The sequence below is a fragment of the Vespula vulgaris genome, chromosome 14, assembly GCF_905475345.1.
Source record: "Vespula vulgaris chromosome 14, iyVesVulg1.1, whole genome shotgun sequence".
NCBI classification, from domain to species: Eukaryota; Metazoa; Arthropoda; class Insecta; order Hymenoptera; family Vespidae; genus Vespula; species Vespula vulgaris.
Window position 1 is genome coordinate 4,053,932 of NC_066599.1, and position 21,585 is coordinate 4,075,516.

The 21,585-nt window shown below is 34.2% G+C and overlaps 1 protein-coding gene across 10 annotated transcripts in view; it reads right to left on the bottom strand.

The window, feature by feature from the left end:
* LOC127068987 (glutamate receptor ionotropic, kainate 2) overlaps positions 1-21,585 on the bottom strand; it is a 216,527-nt gene that overhangs the window by 131,629 nt on the left and 63,313 nt on the right. For all 10 annotated transcript variants that reach the window (XR_007783264.1, XR_007783265.1, XM_051005511.1 and 7 more), the window contains one exon: positions 279-614. Coding sequence is in view for 8 of the 10 variants with exons in the window: in XM_051005511.1 (XP_050861468.1) it covers positions 279-351 (73 nt within the window). In the remaining 2 variants the exon portion in view is untranslated. The remainder of the gene's footprint in view (positions 1-278; positions 615-21,585) is intronic.

Sequence of the window (21,585 nt, forward strand, 5' to 3'; positions counted from 1 at the left end):
TTTTTATATACGATTCAATCAGTGCGAGTTCGTCTTCGAAATATTTCCTCGTAACTTTTGAATTTACAGAATTCAAGATCAAGCTCGATAGAAATAATGGATCTTTTCTTTCTTCTTTCTTTCTTTCTTGAATAAAATTTATAAGAGGATAATCAGTGATGGATAAGTTCGCGTTTTATAATTTGACCGAGAGAACTTTCAGGACTATCGGTAAGGTATACAAAGAATGGAAGCATCCTTTTTCCTAAAAGCTCGAGGGAACTTAGAAAGATACTTACCTATCCTAATGATATCAGGAAGAGCCACGGCATGGGCGGCGAGGAGCGCCAGTAGGAGCCACCTCGCAGCCATTTCCGGTTCCGGTTCGCCCCACCGTCTCTCTTCTCTCTTCCACTCTTGTAACAACTATCACCACCTTCTTCTATCCTTACTCTTCCTTCTCTTCTTCCTTCTACTTCTTCTCCTCCTATTTCTCCTCCTACTTCTTCTTCTTCTTCTTCTTCTTCTTCTTCTTCTCCTTCTCCTTCTTTTCTTGCTTCTTTTTTTGTCCCTCGTTCAATGACTACCCTCCTCGTCTTCAGCTCCTCCTGACTCTCTCGAAGAAATTCACGCCGCTGGAAAACAAGATGGGGTGGCGAGTTCATTAAAATGCACGCCGCAAAACTTCACATCCGCTCTGAATATCTCTACTCTTCTTCTCTCTCCCTCTCTCTCTCTCTCTTTCTCTCTATCTTTTACGTTTCAGCCAAGAATCGTTTCATCTAGTGGCGCCACAACAAGACGTCTTGATCGACGGCTCTCTTCCTAGTCTTGTGATTTAGAAAGAGAGAGAGAGAGAGAGAAAGAGAGGTAAATAGAGAGAACAATATAAAGTTTGAAATAAAAAAATAAAAGAGACAACGAAGATTGACGTAAACGAACGAGCAAAATGTCGACGGTTTTTTCCGTCGTTATCGTTGAAAGATATAAGTTATGTAATTGCATCATTCATTAAACGAATTTGTTCTTCTACGCTTTAAGTCTGTCGATTTTTCTACTGTACATATTAATATTTAAATTAACTATGTAATTTACGTTAATATTAGCTTCCTTCTAGATCTTGATAGAAGGAATTTTTGTATAATTCCTCGATCGAATGATTCCTTCTTTGAAACGACAAATTCATTGAAAACTTTTCGCTATTACGTACGTGTATGTATTTGCATAGGTTTAAGATATTTTTATATAATTTCTTTCGTTAATATATTCTTTCTGATTTATGATCGAAATCTTGTTAAAATTATTATTAAAAAGAAAAAGGAACTATGCTTCTTGTGTAAGAAAATTCTTTACAAAATTTATCGTACGTTCCTTCTCTTATAAAACGAATACTTTCACTTTCACGAACTTTACTCGAGGGAAAGTACAAAACAATTTTTGGTTTGAAGGTTAAGGCGAGTGCTAGCACGATCTCCTGATAATGAGTCGTTGGAATGAACGCTTTCAGGCGATCATTAGGAGGGTAACGTGAAGTAATTGTGAGCTCGAGCACCGCTCGTTTAACCCTTCGACGCTCTTGTTCTCTCCTTTCTTCGCACTAACCCTGATCATGAGTAGGTGTTTGTATATGTGTGTGTATTTTGTACTCTACGTACAGTACAATACAAGTTGTACTCGAGTTTCGCGTAACGTCACTCGACACTTTAATTACGCTATTATCGATAACCAGACTCGTTCTTTAATAGAAAAATAAAAAGAAATATGATAGGTAGTTTTTTCGCTACATTAATTTTCTTCACTTTCGTTATATTGATACGATTTAAGTGAAATTTAGAATTATTTTAGACAACGTCATTGTAAACGATAATAATAATAATAATAACAATAATAATAAAAGAAAGAAAGAAAGAAAACGAATTAAAAGAAGTTTCCTTACGTACGATATTTATACGAGAAAAGAAATATAACTGAGTCTGATCTTTTTACGATTTCTCATCTTTCTTTTAGCATATGTAAACCTGGAACACGTTGCCACAATAATCCAACGTATGCAATACGTTGCTTCACGTGCAACGAAAAGATACGTAGAAAGAAGGAATGAAGAAATTACGCTAGGAAAAGCGCTAGAAGGCGGCTTTAGAATGGAAAACGTGTAGATATATATATATATAAAGGAAAGAGAGAGAGAAAAAAATAAAGTAAGACGTACGGTAAATAATGTCTGACATATACGATAGGATGAATTTAGACTTTATTTCGTTGAATTACGTGTTTTCTGAATAATGCATAAAATTATTATTGATTTTTTTGTATGGTTGCAAATAAAAGCAATTATGATATTACGTTTCATTTACGTGCTTATAACGAATAATTTTCTTGAATGTTTCTGTTATCTTCAACTCGATTTTTTCTTTCGAACGAATGATAGGATTTGCTTTTTTAACATTATCCTCGATTTCGAAATGAAAAAGGAAAATGAATGTTTAAATTGAAAGATCACGATAATTATGCGTATCTGTGCATACGAGTTTACACATAAATGAAACAGGTGTATAACTTGTCGATATGCTTTTCTTCGTTACAAGTACATAAGCATATGTACAGGGTGTATATCTTGAAAAATTAAGTACCTCTCAAACTCTGAATAGATACGCAGTAACTCGAATCAATGATTGATTAACGAATTCATAAGTGCAACGGATTTGTAAGTGTAAGTAAGAAACATTGATTAATCTCTTACCCTCCATTAATATCCACGTGTATTGATCGTTCTAAATGAATGAGAATCAGAAGAAGAATATGAATCATGAATGAAAGTAGTCGATCGTGAGTTCAGTTCCTTTCAAATGTACGAATTTTCTTTATTCCATTTTCCTATACTACTCAATATTTTCATGCATGAATGTCGTTATAGGATTCGTCCTTTTCGTGTCTCCTTTTCATCGCTATCATTTTCTTGTATGACCAACGTGAAAAGCAAAGTATATATATATATATATATATATATATATATATATATTTGCTTTCCTCATGCCTCTTTCGTCGACATAAACACACATACATATCAGTGAATTTCCGATGTATCGAGAAGCTTCCGCAACACGAAGATATATATATCTGTGTTCGTGCATATATACATGACGTGTTACATTTCGCCAATACTATGATCCTAATGCTTTAGCTAGCGATAATATCGACTTGGCATCCACTTCCTCCTCACATACAATCTCCATTAGGATCTTCACGGAGATACGACGTGATCTTCTAACATGCGTATGTGTGCATTCGATGCATTTAACCATCCATTATTATCATCTCAAGAATATACATACATACCTACATACATACATACGTACATACGTACATATATATATTTATATATATTATATATATATAATGGTCGTTGTAAGTGTTTGTTAATCGATTAATAATTATTACGTGATATCAGGAAAAATCCATTTCCACGATAACGAAAAAGGTATGTTCTAACAATAATCTAAATACCAACGCAATATTTATTAACGAGGAAAAATGGGGATATAAAATTACATGCAACGTCGACGTTATAAAAATAAGTATCTAACATTTTGGAGAGCTTAATGAAAAAGAGGGAAAGGAAATAAAAATAGATGGTTGGATGGAGAGACAAACAGGGGAAGAAAGACAGAGATAAAATAAGAGAGACGAGAACAGGAAAAGAGAAAGAGAAAGAAAAAGAGAAAAAAAGAAAGAGAGAGAGAGAGAGAGAAAGAGAGAGATGGAAGATGGAGAAGAGGAAATGGTTAGCTTCGGTGTGTATCTACCTGTTTGTCCGTATGTGTGTGTATGTATGTATGTACATATATGTGTATGTGTCTGTTAGAGAGAAAGAGAGAGGAGGAAAACGGCGCCGCTACGGTATGCGAACTGAATTTTAATGAATCTCTTTTCTCGCCGCTAAGCTCGGCGATTCGCCGCATCTCCCTTTCTTACTTCTCTCGTTTTACCTTTCCCTTCGACCCCTTGAACCCCTACTAACTTTATTTTACTAAGGCTCTATATCCAACGAAGGTGCGAGTGCGTGAAATTCTTCCAAAAAGACGAATCGTTTCTCTCGATTCTCTCTCTCTCTCTCTCTCTCTCTCTCTTTCTCTCTTATTTCTTTCTCACGATTTGCATATTATGACCGTGTTTCAGAACACCCACAGATATCTAACGAATCCTTTCTCAGGGCCGATCTCTTCTCTCGAGAATAAATAATATGATTAGATTCTTCAATTTACATAGATACCTACTTTTTTTCTGCGAATGTTTTACGAGAATGCACAGAAAATCGGATGTAGAAAGAATGAGAGAGAGAGAGAGAGAGAGAGAGAGAGAGAGAGAGAGAGAGAGAATTTCAATTCCCCTCGGCAATGTTAGATTAGGAAAAGGCACATTAAGAAAATATGCTTTTCTTCTTTTACTTTTCCTTTTTTTTTTCTTTCTCTCTCTCTGTTTTTTTTTCTTTCTTCAAAATCATAATGGATTGAATAGGTAAAGAGGAATTACTGAGTTCGTTAAAAAATATTTTCGACAGATAATAACGATGGAATAACGAATCAAAGCTAACATGGTAAAATATGTTGAGGGAAGGATTGAGGGTAGACGAAGAAAAAGAAAAAAAAAAAGAAAAAGAAGAAGGAAAGAATGAGAAAAAATTCTGGATGATGTCTAACCATAACAAAAAGAAAATGAAATTCTCCGGAAAATGTGATTTCCTTTGCAAAAGGGGGAGAGTAGCTCTCGATAATTCAGATTGCACCGATTTCATTCTGTTCCCTCTTACGGAACACGTATTCATCCCCCGGATATTTTTCTCTCGAAAGAAAAAAAAAAAAAGGAAAAAAGGGGAGAGATTTTTTTAGCTACGAACGAGATATACTCTCCTTAGTATAACAACTCTGTTTTCGTGCCCTTTCTCTTCCTCCTTCTTATCATCCTCTTTCTTCTGCTCCTGTTCTTGCTTCTACTACTACTACTACTACTACTACTACTACTACTTCTACTTCTACTTTTACTCTTACTCCTTCGAAGTTCCCCCATCATGTTTCTCATGAAAAGAGACACGATTCTCTCTTATTTCCGTTTATAAGAGTAGAAAGGGGTGGAAAAAGGGAAAGGCTAGACTCTGGAAAGGAAAGAGTAAGCCTCTTCACTTTCCTACTCGTAAAGCATGCGTAAGTACTCGCTTTTAAAGGTGGCATTCATGCGAGTCCAAAGGTGTATGCTTGTGTGTGAACATATGTGAGTGTATTTGTATGTATGTATTGTATATACATATACTCGAGTAACAGCATTCGTAACATTTTCCACTCCGCTCTTTACCTTTTTCTTTTCTCGAACCCTCGTTTACGTCTTCACGTTTCGTTTTCGCAACTCAATGACTTCTTAGTTTTCTTTCTCTTTTTCTTTCTCTTTCTCTTTTCCTTTTTTTCTGTTTTACATCTCTCAGCCTTTTTCTTATTCCTACGAAACGAACGCGTTTTTCAAAAACATAGCCCAAGAAACAACGTCCAATATTTTTCAAAGAACCAATCGACTCGCACTGTAAACCTACAAAATTGTACGTTCGAGAGAAAGTACAATACGTACCTTCACCGCGACACGACTTTTTCTTCCTGAATTTATTCGAAGAATCGAAAGATTTCTCTCTCTCTCTCTCTCTCTCTCTCTCTCTCTCTCTCTCTCTGTGTGTGTGTGTGTATAGTGCCAACTGAAGTCAGACGAAAGAATTGAAAATTTTCTGAAGAAAAATAAAAAACTGCGGTAAAACTTTTTCTTTCCTTTTCTTTTCTTTTCTTTTTTTTTTACTTCTTTTTTTTTATTTTTTTTTCTCTTTTGTTTGACTTTTTTCTTTTTTTCTATTTTTTCTCGATCCGCCAGGATTCAAATTTATTAATAAGTTCTATTGACAATGTTGAAAGTTTAATTAACAACAAATACTGTTACTTTATTATTATTATTATTATTATTATTATTATCAATAAATTCAATTTCAACTGTCATAATATATTCCTTGATGGAAATTGACAAATAATAATAATTTTTTTTCTCATCAGCAAATAATTAGTCTTATCAATTGATTACATCGAAAATGTTAAAAGTTTAATCAGTAACAACGAGCACGTGCTACTGTTCCCTCTCTCCATTTTTTTTTCTTTTTTCATCAATTAGCAATTCAATCAATATTTTTAAATGAATTTATAAATTTACGAATAAATTAAATAAATTAAACTATAACTGTTGAGACTTCTCTTTAACGAAGATTGACGAGTAGTAATTTCTTTCTTTCTTTCTTTCTATTTTTTGTTTTGTTTTTATTAAACTGACGATGAAATTTGAAATAAAAATTGATCGATAAAATAAACCGGGAATATTGAGATACTTTTTCAAGGTAGAGAGAACGACAAGTTCTATTTTCTTTCTATCAACCAGACGATGTCGTTCAAAGTTAAGTAAAAGACGACGCAAAGGGTCCCTGACAGCGAATCGGAGATTTCGCAGGGGAGCTAGACCGTAATGGCATCGCGAAAAACGTTCGATGGCTTGGCTATCTGTGATGGTTACACATGTGTGTACAAAGCTGTTCGTGCTTCTTGATGCCATCTACTTCGCCTTTCGTGTCCTTTCTCTCTCTCTCTCTTTCTTTCTTTTTTTCTCTTTCTCTGTTTCTCTTTGAGTTGCATTTTCTCTTTCGGGTTTCGTCTCTGGAGCAAACTTGTAGCAGTCGACGACATGGCCGCGATAATCCCTCCCATAGTCACTTGGCAACGAGTTTCGACGACGAAAGGCGCCTTAGGGAAATAGGGTGAACTTGATATATATATGTATGTATGTATGTATGTATGTATGTATGTACGTATGTATAGAATAACGAATGAAAGAAAGTGGACAGCATCGAAAAGAGAGTACTGCATATATACAATCATGGTCCATTATTAATATCTAGTTCTTCAAATTTTATTTTCACGTAATCTAATCACCTTCCATTATATCTTAACTATCGAATTATACATAGATAACACTATACGATTAATTGTATTTCTTCGAGAAAGATTTTCAATGATAGGAAATGAGAAATAAACGCGTAGAATGTTGAATACGTTGTTTGATAGTCTTTCGATAACGTTTGTCATTTTATAGACGCGTGAAAATTCTTATGTTAATTTTGTTTAGTGACGAATGAATCGATGGAGAATTTGGGAAAGAATCTGAAGGGGAGTAGAAGTTGATGATGGCTTTTTTCGAACATTACGTCGAGATTATCTTAATAAGCGAAAATAATCAAGCTCGACGTAGGATTATTTTTATAGAAGGGTCGTTAATTCTCACGATCTTATATATGTATATAAGAGAAAAGAAGCGTAGTTGGTTTTATGGGAAGTTTAAGAACCGAAAGATATCTTATTCGAGGGTGACACAAAAAAAGTAAACGCGCAGTGAAGATGAGCGAACGTAATGAACGTAAGCGTATTAAGGTCGAGCGAATTAAAAGGCGAGCCTCCAACCCTAAGACTAACGACGAACGGTAAGAAGAGCGTTCTATTATACGTGAGCGATTCGCGGTCGCATTAACTAAGACAAGTAAAGAATATAACGTAGACGGAGCAGCTGGATCGAGTAGCGGTGAATCAGCGATTTGCTTTCTGTAAGTCAGCACGGACGGGTCAATTCGAAGCGATGATAAGTGAGACTCGCGTTAATAGACGCGGCCAAATTTACGTCATCGAAAATTCGATTCGATTTTGATTCGACTCGATACGATTCGATCCGATGCGATCCGATCCGATTCGATCCGATTTGATTCGAAGGATAGATTGCAGTGGGCAAGCTGCACTTTGAAAAATTTCCATTATTTGCATTGCCGGTGAAAGGAAGATGGAACATCGAGTAGGGAAGCTTTTTCAACGCGATAAAATCGAGGGGAAGAAAAATTTGCATTGATTATCGAACGAGGCCAGACTAAAAGCACGTCGTTTCTCGATAGAGAATGATCACGAGAGGATCAGCTGTATAAAGAAAGAAAGAGTAGAATGTTACTCAAAAGTGCTTCTTTTAAGTTTCATTCTCACAATCAGGAGAAGAGATCGTTAGGTAGAGTCTCATTCTCTGATATTCAATGATCATAACGACGGATTCTTTGTAGTCACACGGAATTGTATGATTCGTGTTCGGTGTTCCAGAAGTTTATTACCCAACGAGATATCTATCTTGTACCATCTTGTGTAAAGCTCAAAGGGATACGAGAAAAGCTCGGAGTTGGATAAATTTACCAAGGCCTCCTTTTAATTCGCTCTTGCTGGAAAAGAAAAAAAGAGAGGGAAAGATAGATGGATAGAGAGAGATAAAATGATACCGTCGAACGTTGGGAGATTCCAATTTTCTAGACTGACGAGCGACATTGGATGTAATCAGTTGAGGTAGCCATTAGTAAGAATATCAGAGCTTTCGATCGGCTGATACACGTTCCGGAAACAATTACGTGGATCAACAAGCTCGTATCCCACACTCCTCCTATTGCACGTAGAGATTTCAGTTTGCGCGTCAGCGGCAAACGGTTCAGGGATTTGCAGGATTCGCTGGCGTGCATTTGCTTAATCCTTGCCTGTCACCAACCGAATGCTCGACTTTAGTATTCTCTGTTTTGTTAAGAACGGATGCTTCGTATATACTTTCATTTTGAATACTTTTAATAAAACAGACGAGTAATTTATCTACTGCTTAAAAATAATATTATATTGTAATTATGTAATATATCTATTAAATATTACCAACGACATTTATTCTCTCATTCATTTGTTATTTTAATTCCTACTTTCTCGTTTCTTTCTTTTTTTGTCTTTTATCTTTTTTTTTTATTTTTATTTATTTATTTATTTATTTTTATACAGAGGCGTCGGAAAATAATTGAACGTGAAATGATATCTATTATCTTCAATCATTTCGAAACGTCATTTTCGTTACCCAACATTCGCGATACGTTAATGGTCATATTTAATGATTACGCTATGAAATTTTCAAGGGATATACTGTTACAAATGTGGTACATTTCAACATTTCACAATAAACTTATGTAATATATTCGGAAAATTTCATTGGAGCGTTCACGCTGTATATACACGGAGATATGTTTCGCAGGACGTTTCTCGTAGATTAAAACGAGCAAGGTCTATCGAGTGTACTTGCAAGATAGCAGGCCAACTTTTTTTTCTTTTACATAGGTGTATATATAGATATATAGAAAAAGAAACACTACGAATCAATATCAGGAGCATTAAAGGCGATCCCGTTTTCATCGGATCATGCTAAGTCCTTCGTTATCGCTACTCAAAGGATTATTGAATACGAACGTTGATTGTAAATCGTATTTATCGAAGAAATAACATCATTGTACACGTAAGAAATGTATAGGGTGTACGATTGCCGTAACTGAGTGTATGTTAAGGAGAGCTCCTTGAATCTAATTAAAATCATTAAATATCACAATGCGTAATGATTCGAAAATATGAAACTTAATCTCAATTAGTTTTAATCGTCTATACGATTGACTCTTTGTACGTAGCCTAACGTCTTTTTTTTTTCTTTCTTTCTTTCATTTCTTATACGTAAAAGGAAATTATATAATTCGACGTAACAAATTCGTACTAACAACAAGTATAATTTCTACGGTATTAGCTAACGTTAATAATAGAAACTTCGTCTATGTAACTAATAATTAATTTTGCGGCGAGGAAATAATTAATATATACATACGATTGTGTAATAACAAATTTACACAATGGTTGTATCGACGTTGTATACGTTTAACTCGCCCTGTTCAATTTCATTTCTTTCGATCGAACGAGGTTTGATACGAAACTAGAAACGATGTCGTAACGACTATCGAAACGTTCGAACGTTCGTAGAAGGTAACGAAATGTTGGAGAACGGGATAGAAAACATTGAATTTCGGGAGAGCGGTAAAGGGTAGGTGGGTGAGTTGGTCGAGAAGGGGGAGAGGTGATTGTGGGGAGTAGATGGTGTACACAGATTCCAAGCTCACCTGAATATGCATGAGAATTGCATAGTAGTACATGCCACCTGCATTCGTGGCCTAGTACGAACGTAGACAGGATATAAACTTTCGTCGAGGACAAATAGGTAACGTCGTTAACGTTACAGAGAAAAAAGCTCTAGCTTTTGAAGGAGAGAAGGAAGGACCAACAGGGTTGAAAGTGGGAGAGGGTGGAAAGCTATCGCAGTTAAACTTTTTGCTAGGACCATTTTCATACGATTAATCTTACCCTCTTGACACAAACGAGTCCCTTTTATTTTCCCTTTTACACATACTATCTACTCTTACATACATACGTATGTACGTACGTACGTATCCGGTTTAAGATAAGCATGATTAAACGAAAAGACTTTTTAATTGGCTAACTTTAAATTTTCTTCTCGTTCGTAGAAGATTTAGCCGGTGATTAAACGTCAAAGTGAACGGATAATCGAGAGAGAAACTCGAAATATAATATAATTCGAATACGTTATATCAACGGATCAAGAAGTTTCCTTCTAGGTCTAACTTCTGTTAAATAATCTTCCTTGGGTTATCACGAAGTCGGTAATAATCTGAAGTTTGGCAAGCTCGTCTAAGACGTCTCGGGATTATTCCGAAACGAGAAGCATCTGGAGAAGAGCCGCGAATACAGATCCATGACTTCCGTTCGGAACTTTCTTCAAAATGGCGGAACGTCGAAGGGAATTTTTATATTTTTACACATCTTAGAGTATACCGGGACAAAACTACGAGCCTCTTTTCGTGTCGTAAAAAAAGAATATTATATATATATATATATATCTTACACAGAGACATACAAGTAAAGCTGAAACGAGGTTATTTCTACGTATATAGATACAGTGTTCTCTAGTGTAGGTAGCTAGGTACCTTACATTTTATACCCTCAGGTACGCTCTTCCTCTTTTCTTTTTCATCTCTTTTTTTTTTTTTTTTAAACTCCACCACTGGGAAATAATGAAGAAGAAGATGTCTCAAAGCGTAGAATATGACGTGATCTATTCAAGTAGTTGAGTCTTTGCTAAAAAGAGAGACAGTCTTGACATGTCATACGTATAAATGTTTATACTACTGATAGAAAGATAAAACAGTTCTGAGAACCTTCTTCGTTTCTTTTTCCTTTTTTTTTTTCTTCTTTTTTTTTATTTCTTCTCTTTTTATTAATTTAAAGGAGCTGTATTGGAAAACTTTCGAAAATGACAGAGACAACCGTCGATGTTATTGAAAATCATCGCGAAATTCGTTTTCGTAGATAGAAATATCAAGTGACGAAGACGCAAGAATATTATCGAGGTTTAGTAAGAATATCAGAAGAGAACTAAGGTGGAAGGATGTACGAAGGGAAATTCAAACTCAGAAGGAATTCGCATTTTCGTCGCGTTATGTATCGTTCGATGTATTATGATATCACAATATTTCTTCGACTTTCGTGTCTGTAATGGCAAACCGCAACGGCACTGAAGGATCCACTGCATCGAGAAATTCTATTTCGCGATGATTTGTATCCCGAAGCGCTATTCGAGAGGCATGCATTCACCATCTAGTCGTATGAAACGTATACGTGTCCCGATTTATTTCCTAGATTCTCTATTTACAAGACCTAGAGTATATATTTATATGTGTGTGTGTATATATATATATATATATATATATATATATATATATATATATATATACATATATCTATGTATTATACAGGATAGGGGTACATTTAAAGAGGGATCATCTTTCAATATTTCTGACAAGTTTGGAGATAGGGGAGGGTGAAAGAAAAAAAAAAAAGAAAAAGAAAGAAAGAAAGAAAATATTTAAAGCAAAAGTCGTTTCCTAGTCGGGACGATTCGTAGAAAATTTTTCTTTATATTTGTCCAATATAAATATTTGATTGATATAATCGATCAATAAATAAATATCTGATTATAACAAATCAATAAATATTCGATTGATATAAATATTGATTTGATATAATATATGTGGACAATAATTAACGTTTCGTCGAATTTTATATCATTGATATGAAAATCTTCAATCATGATCATCGAAAGAATCTATTTGATATTTTGTGGTTGATCGTTACTAAGGTATACGAAATTTCGATATCGTTGATCAAAAGTCAAGATTAACAAAAGAGGATTACAAACGTGCGCGATTTCAATATTACCAGGTCGAGAGATCGATCCTTGCAACGACTTCGAAGTTTCGCGCATGGTTTGAACCTCTCGCGTGCAAAAGGTGCGTTAATTAATGTCTAGTTGAATCAACTTTTTTAGAATTGAAATACGAGCTTCTCGTTCGGGTTTTCAGTATACCTATAACTGAACGACGTACCTTAGCCCACGGGAACTGAATCGATCTCGTTACGAATTTTTCCTCGAGTATTTTTTTTTCATTAGTACTACCACCACCATCGCCATCACCATTGCTATACCACCATCACCACGATCCTTACTCGATGATATTACGCATCGGATATTTCTAAAGCTACATTTTAAAGAAACCTCGTATTTCGCGATGAAAACTGTCGTGATAATCGAATTTTAATTAAACTTCCTTAGATTTAAATAAACCCGAAAAGAAATACAAGTCTTGATTAAAATCAAAATGTTAATACGTAACGTAATAGAATGAGGAAAAAAAAAAGAAAAAAGAAAGAAAGGAAAAATCTTAATACGCGACGCTTCGACTGAATGTTATAAATAAAAGAAAAAAAGGGAGATGAAACAAGTGATATGTAAGAATCTTCGATTAACAACATCGAATACAACTCGTAATTACGAATCTAAATTATAATTGTCGCGAGATAAGGAATGAAAACGTTTTTGTCATTATGAAACTACACATTTTTAGTATCATCTAAATGTGTGTACCGATAATTTAGCAGTAATTTAACGTGAAACTTCAGACGACGATAAAACTTGAAACTTCTTTCCCGTGTGTGTGTTCCTGAGTCATAAAGATAAAAAAAATCTGACAATTATCGTTGAACGATGTGATGGTATATAGTTTCGTATACACACGTACACAGAGATAAACATACACACGAGTATACAGTTAAGTACCATACAAGTACGTTTTCTCGTGAAAATGCATCAGGCGTATTAAGGGGTACGAGGTATGTGCATCTCACAGGATAGTTTTCATCCCTTCGAAGAAGTGTGCTTTATAACGGCTTAAATACACTTGAATCATCGCACGTATCTTTTAAAATCCTCGAGTGGCCGAGTTTCGGGCGGGCATATAAACGTGCCACCATTGTGATATACGTCGCTCTATCTTTCTATTCTACTTCCTTTTCTAGTTTCCTCCTCTGAGCATTCGTTTTCTATCCACTTATCCTTATATTCGTTCTCTTCCGGTTGGTTGCTTAAATTTGTAGAATTGTAGTTCACGATCGAGAAAACACGTAGAAAAGATAGATAGAAAGAAAGAGAGTGAAAGAGAGAGAGAGAGTAAGTTTATCCTGAAACTTTTTTTACCCTTTCAGTTTATCCTGAAACGTGCAAGTGTTAGAAAAAAAAAGAAAAGGAAAGGAAAGAAAAGAAAGAAAGACAAAAAAAAATCACTCGACTTTCTTGTCTCAAGTATTTTCAGTGAAATTAAGCTGAGTGGCCTAGCTCCTTCCGAGAGAGTTACTTGGATGCTTTTCCACAAGAGCCAAGGACTCTCTCCCTGATTTCTTCGTGAAAATCTTATTTATACGTGGCACGCGGTGTTACTTACTTTAGTAGGACTCATGCAATTATGCAAGTTCGTTACTTCGTAAAACAACTGCACGTGACTGTCTTCTTGCAAAAAATGTTAAAAGCGTTTAAATGATTTCATTCACCTTTTAACGAATGTTCCCTCTCTCTCTCTTTCACTCTCTTTCTTTTTTTTTCTCTTTTTCTCTTTTTCTTTATTTCTTTTCTTTCTATTCATCTCTTTCTATCATTCACATATTTCACGATCATACGAAATTGTATAATCGATTGTCTCGCTGATGGCTCTCCGATAATGGCCAAGGCGTTGATATACTTTTCTATTGAATGCTCACAGTTTATGGGGAAGTTCCTTACGATTATTATGAGCGTAAAGAGTTCATTGCTCACGGCGATGTATCGTGGAAAGATTAATGATACTTCCGATTTCAGAATGGAACGGGATTCGAAGTTAAATGAACCATGACGGAGGAAGGAAACGAAAAAAAAGAAAAAGAAAAAAAGAACGAAAGGGCATTTATTTCCAAAAGGATTTGTTGATCATTGAGAAAAAGAGGATACATTCGAAACGATATTTAAAAGAGTCCCTTTAAAAACGAGCTTGGTAATTATTCGAAAAGAAAAATCTCGATTATCATTCTCAATGAGTCTCTACATTTTTTATTGCTACATTAAGAAGGATTAAAATAATTTATTGAAAAATCATCGTCATTATTATTTTTCAGAGGTTATTCGATAAGTAACGTCGGAATTTTCAATAAACGATGCTGACGATAAAGAGTCGTTGTTTATTTAAATATCAAATAATGAAAATATCGACAATTGCTTATCGCCCAATTCGATGCATCATTCTCGTTATTATTATTATAATTATTATTGTTGTCGTTGTTATTGTTGTTATTGTTATTATTACAAATAATATTTTTTAATTAAATGCATACAATTGCAATTTTTAAATTCACGTTAACTCGTTGTTTTTTCTTTTCTTCTCTTTTTTTCTTTCTTTCTTTCTTTCTTTTTTTTTTGTTCTTCTCTCATTGTATTATTTTATAGAATGTATAACTATATATACACGAACAAGCATAAATTATTTTACGTTCGTAGTTTACATTGAAATATGATTGTCCAATAGATAACGCAAATTCGATAGTTTTCCCATTTTCGGCCGTGATCATGCGAAATATCGTCGATCGCAAGCACTCAACGCGAACGTTCGATGTCGTTAAATACTATATATCAGTGGCATAATGTATCGGGAACGTTCCGAGAGAGCAGATGTAGATGAGAGCTTTAAACGCTTTCAGGCGTGGTGTTCTCTTTATTAGAAAACTTTGATGCGTTGAAAATTGCATTTCCTTAGCACGTTCGCAACTATAACTACGCTCGTGATTACTTTTCTAATTGAAGTTAATCGGTAGCATTACTTACTTTCTAATGACAAAAGAAAAAAAAAAGAAAAAAAAATTGAGAATAATAATAATAATAATAATAATAATAATAATTATTATTATTATTATAATCATAATAATAAGATATCAATAAAGTGAAACGAAAATTTTTCTTTTTTTTCTTTCTCTCTCTCTCTCTTTTCTTTCTTTCTTTCAACAACGATAAAACTATTTCGAAAATAACATTGAGACTCGAACTAAATTAAATAAAAAATTTCTAACAAATTCTTTCTTTACCTCTCTCTCTCTCTCTCTCTCTCTCTCTTTGTTATCATTTCTGCGTGATTATCATAAAATTTCCATAGGACGCGCCGTATACAACGAAACGAACGACGCTCATAAAGTACTAATCCAATTTTTCAAGAGTCACAAAAGCTCAAGCTCGTTAGCGTCGTTCGTTACGTATGCTAGGAATGTCTTTCTTCTTCTTCTTCTTCTCTCTCTCTCTCTCTCTCTCGCATCGTCCTCGTCGGTGCAAACTGGCTACAATTGCAGATTACATAGAGAGCCATTCTCTTTTCTCTCGAGTCGGACCATGCAATTTTATCCATGTTGCTTGCCTAACGCGTAAGAATTGCAAGAACGAACGAGACTAGGAAAAGCATCGTCAACGTATAAGCATTTTCACGGAATACTTCATTACGTGGTTTGGTTCAAGGACTCCACTGGGAGAAAGAAGAGTAACGTGAGAAAAAGGTGCGAAATATGCGAGAAACTATCTTTTCTCTCTCTCTCTCTCTATTTTTTTTTGTTTTTTTCCTCCCTATTTTTTTCTTTTTTTTTCTCCTTTTTGTTGTTGTTGTTTTTTCGTTTTTAGTTCTTTAATTCCAGCGCCAGAGCTTCGCCTCATTTGTTGCTTGTTTGGTTTACTTCTTCTTTTTTTTTTTCGTTTCTTTTATTTTTCTTTTTTTCTTTTTTATATACCGCTAACATGATAAAAAAAAATGCAGCGAGAAACTCGCTAGGAAGATATTGTGATAATCTTGTTACTTTCCTCATTAACTGCGAGGTAAATGAAAAAGTGATATAATATACAAAGTGTTTTGACATTTGAAAGTCTTGCTTTTCTTTTCTTTTTGTCTTCTTTTTTTGTTATGTATATATATATATATATACACACATATAATACTGACAAATTGCAGTAATTAGTCAAATCATTATCGGTCGTAATTATCCTGTTTGATACGAAATCACTTATTCAAACATATTTATCGAGAATTACGAATAGAATAAATCAAAATCCAAGGTTTGCTTGTATCCTTTGCATCAATATTATTTCATGTCCCGAAATATTTTGATGATTATTGGAATAAGAAATTTGATCGTAGGAAATATATAACGTTTATCCAATAACATAGATGCATAGATACATACACACACACACACACACATACATACATACATACATACATACATACATACATACGATTTACTTAACGATTGATTGGCCTAACCAGGAATGTTTGTCAATTCCTACGGCTTTATTTGTTATAGACGATTAATGAGATTCGAATGGTATCATCAACGAAGCGAAATTAACGAAATGTCAATGGACATTTTTACGATCGTTCCTCTTTGTACTCGGTTGACTCATTAATCCCTTATTATCATCGATATGTCACCATCGTCATTCGGATTACCTCTGTCAGTAGGATTTAGATCGCCGATGATAACGGGAACCGCTTCGTTATTACCAACAACGAATGGGGGACGGCATCGATCCAACAAACGAAGTAAATGCATGTAAACGATAATGCCTCTAACGATAAACGATTTTAATAATCACGAAGCTCTCGTGGAAGGTAGTGGTACCAAGTTTCCAAGCTCGTGTTGAGCAAATTCATTCCCTTTGAAACGTTTATCAACTATTCAGTGCTTTCCGTGACCAAGAGACCACGTAGATATGTATGTACCTATGTACTAACACACGTACATATATATACATATATACATATATTTATATTTATATGCACACATATATATATATATATATATATATATTTTATACTACATAGGTAAACGTAGAAAGGGAAATACACATCGAGCAAGCACACGTAATTTTACAAACTATATTTTGCACCGAGTTCATATGACCTCAAAAGTTTCCAAAACTCTCGAGCAACGAACAAAATCTCTCTCTCTCTCTCTCTCTCTCTCTTGCTCTTTTTTTTGTGTATTCGTTTCTTTCTATCAAACGATCGATTCTACGATAATTGGCAGTAAAACGTAACGGCATTTATTTTCACCGACAGCCAATAACGATCTCACCCCATGGATTCGACTCGTTTCGCGATAGATAATTTTCATCAGAATGTCAAACTCGTCCAAGCAAATGATGCACCATCATTGTTTAGCATCCCTCCCTTAGTGTATAAACGGATAAATGCTCGTGTGGAAATAGCCTTCGGACGAAGTGACATTAATTACCCCACAGGGGAAAGCTCGACAAAGGCTTTCCTATGTAGGTACGTTGGTTACATGAACTATTGATAAAGTTCATGCTTCTATCATGCAAGTACTATATTTCTTTATTTCACAATCATGTTTGATTTCTTCACGTTTCCATCTTATTTATTTATTAAAAAAAAAAAAAAATTGTTTAAAAAAAATTAATCATATAAATTATATATAATCTCATTTATTTTCTTCATATGTTTTTTTATACAAATTCGAATTATCTTTTTCCCTTTTCGTTTATCTTTTCCTCTCTCTTTTTCTTTTTTCTTTTTTTGTTTCCCTTTCTATTTTTCATCCTACAAGAATAGAAAAACGATTTGCAATTGATCGAATTTATAGCGAATAAATCGTTAAGATAAATCGTTTCGAACTACTGTAACAGAATATATTATAAAGGAAGGAAATTTATAACGTTATAACAATTTCGTTTCACAGTTAAAACGTAAATAATATATTTTTGAATAGCTTCTATTTTATACATATACGCAAAGAATCGTTACACACACACACACACACATATTTTCTTTCCCTCTTTTTTATTTTTTATTTTGATTATTTTATTTTATTTATTTATTTTTTTTTTCGTAATCCATCGTTTCGATGAAAACGGCAAGATACACAGTATATTCCTGCGAATTTGTATGTCCAATCGGTGGAACAAAAATGTGCGATCGAGCGAACAAATAGGGAAGGGGTATACGACGTGGAAAATATGGAGAAAAAGTGGTGACAGCTTTGGCTGTAACCGCAAGATCACTCCCAGAGGATGACTCGGACTTTCTCCATATATATATATATATATATATATATATATATATATATATATATATATACGTATATATTTGTGAGTATATATATATATGTATATACATATATACATAAAGTAGCATTTCTAGCGGAAACAAGTGGCATATGAAATATTGAAGGCACCGGAAACACAGGACATCGGACGGAAAGCTGCACTTTACGCGTCTACTGTGAAAGATTCCTGCATCTTCCCCATCGTCCAAGAAAATAAAACGAACCCATGAAAAAGAAATACTGCCCACTGTTCTTCTTCTCTACCATCTTTGAAAAACGATATACGATTGGGAGAACGAGTTGCTATGTGTTTCTTAGAGAAGAGGATCGGTAAGGCAAAATATAATGTAAATCATTTTTATATACCTCTTTTTTTTTGTCGAGACATATTTTATGTTTATTTCTTTCGGATTTTATATATATATATATATAATCCGAAATTATGTTTGTGTGTATAATATGAATATAAATAATTTGTACAATTTTTGTAATCGAGTTTACGTAAACCTAGATTTGTATCGTGTTTGTAGAAATTGAAACGCATATAACGACATAAATTCGTTTATAGTAATCGTATAGAAATATGGTAGACCACAGTGTACGTGACCTCCGACCAATATCTCACATTATATCGAACCGATCACGTATCTACGTGTTTCCACTAATATTCAAAATAATTTCCCTCTCTTTCAGTGTCTTTCATTTTCATAGGAAAAAGCAATCGATAAAACCACGGAGATATTCGATTATTTCATCGACGAAACAATCGGTTCTATTAGAGAGACTGAAAAATCATTCTTTCCTCTTTCTTTCTCTCTTTCATGTTCTTACTTCCTTTCCCTCTTATTTCTAAAAGGAGAGAGAAAGCAATCGCGTTTCTCGCCTGAAATATCCGCGATTCAATTATGGATAACGTTTTGTCACGGTTCGTGGAAAGTCGAGAGCGATAAAGATAGGGAGATAGAAAGAGAAAGAGAGAGAGAAAGAGAGAGAGAGAGAGAGAGACAGTGTGAACTGAAATGGCACGTTTCTTCATCCTCGTCGTCGGATCAACGTCCAGAACACGTGCGACTTTCTACGGTGAAACGAACTCGACTGACTTTTACAGTTTTACCTCTTTTTCTTTCTCTCTCTTTCTCTGTCTTTTTTTTTCTTTTTTTTTTTTTCTTTGATATCGATATTCGATATGTGTCCAGTTTCGTACAAATTGCATCATGACAAAGTAAATATATAATTCTCAACGATGTTTATTTCGCGAAAAATCGTAGCTGGTTTCTAAATTGGATCGTTAGGAAATTAAAAAAAAAGAGAGAGAGAGAGAGAGAAAGCATTCATTGCTGTTAAAGAGTTGACCTATAAGTTCAAAATGTTAAACGTACTGGTTGCGTGTAGATAAAATAAAAATTATATAGACCTGATAATACGTTCTAGAGCTAACAGCACAGATAAATGCATTCTATATAAATAGTATACGTTAATTTTAATATTTATGATTTTGAAAAGAAAAAAAGCTCGATATATATTTTTCGAGCTTTATCGAACTTACATGAAAATTTATTATATTGATTAACATGTACGTGTATAAATATATCTATATGTGTATGTATGTGTGTGTGTGTGTGTGTATGTGTATATATCTATATGTTTAGATTTTAATTTTTTATTTACGATTAGAAAAAAAAAATAATGAAATATTTAAAAACGTTCTTTATATGACACGTATATATAATATATCTATGTACATACGTATATATGTTTAGATTTCAATTTTTTATTTACGATTAGAAAAAAAATAATGAAATATTTAGGAAATATTCTTAGATGAAAATAAATTAGATTTAATCGAGTTAAGTCACCTTTAGTCATTAAGCAACACACATGTAAATAAGTATAGATACGCTCAGACTCGTAATACCCATACTGGAGCTTATAACTTCAAATTCCGGAGACTAGGTACGGCCTCAAATTTGCATTTCATTAAAGATCTCTTGGCAGTGCAACGATGCATTCGAATAGCTCCCTCGTATCGACGTTCCTTTAACCGAACACCCGCAAGGGAACGTCTTAGTCGCTTGTATACCGAAGTAATTAAAAGTTCATCGAATAATGAGAACGTGATTTTGAAATGGATACGACATCGTTACGCTGACGATAAGAGGATTATAAGAAATGGCGAGTTTGGTTATACGTCCAGACGACGAATCTAACTTTTAATGAATTTCTTTGTATAAAAAAGTCAAACAGGCGATTGGTTTTTTAAATGCCGCGAAAAACATTTGACCTTATTCGTTGGCCTCACATTGTCATAAAGTAGACTTGATTGATCATCGATTCGTATGTATATTGATAGGAAAAAACGAAACTATGTAATTAAGTATTTTTGTTTTTATTTATTAATTCAATATAATTAATTTATATATATATTAATTAATAATATTAATATATATAATATATATATATATTAATATAATCTTATTCTCTATACATATTATTAAATATATACACATTTTATACATACATATATATATGTGTGTATATTTAATAAATAAATATTGAATACGTATGTATATTTAATCATTAATTAACATATATATGTTAATGTGATTCAGTCAAACTGGCAGAATGAAAAAAAAAAAAAAGAGGAAAGAAAGAAACTTTTCTCTCTCTCTCTCTCTCTCTCTCTCTCTCTCTCTCTCTCTCTCTGTCCCTCTTTCTTAAAAAAAACTTCTTTTGTGTTCATCGTAGCTCGATTTCCCCCTTCGTCCCACTTCAATGGCCACTCTAGGACTCCGTTAATCCGGTCGACAAGAAATCATTCGCAGACGCCTTTTTATAGAGCACAATTTTACCTAACCCTTTTCTGTGCCAACTTTATTGCCCAGCATTGTCCGACGTTCCGTAGTACGCCGACTCGTATAAATGTCTTCCTGCATTCCACTTCACCCATCGCGCCATTAATATCGCGTCCGGACTTCTTTTTCTCCGAGGCCATCCACCCTCCAACACAGCATCCTCAACCCACTCCAAAGCGTTCCCACTTTTGCGTGTAGGAGTCGCGAAGTAACGACCCGTGCGACCTACTTCTAGAAAACCGACTCTCGTTTCGAGCCCAGCCATCCCATCGCAT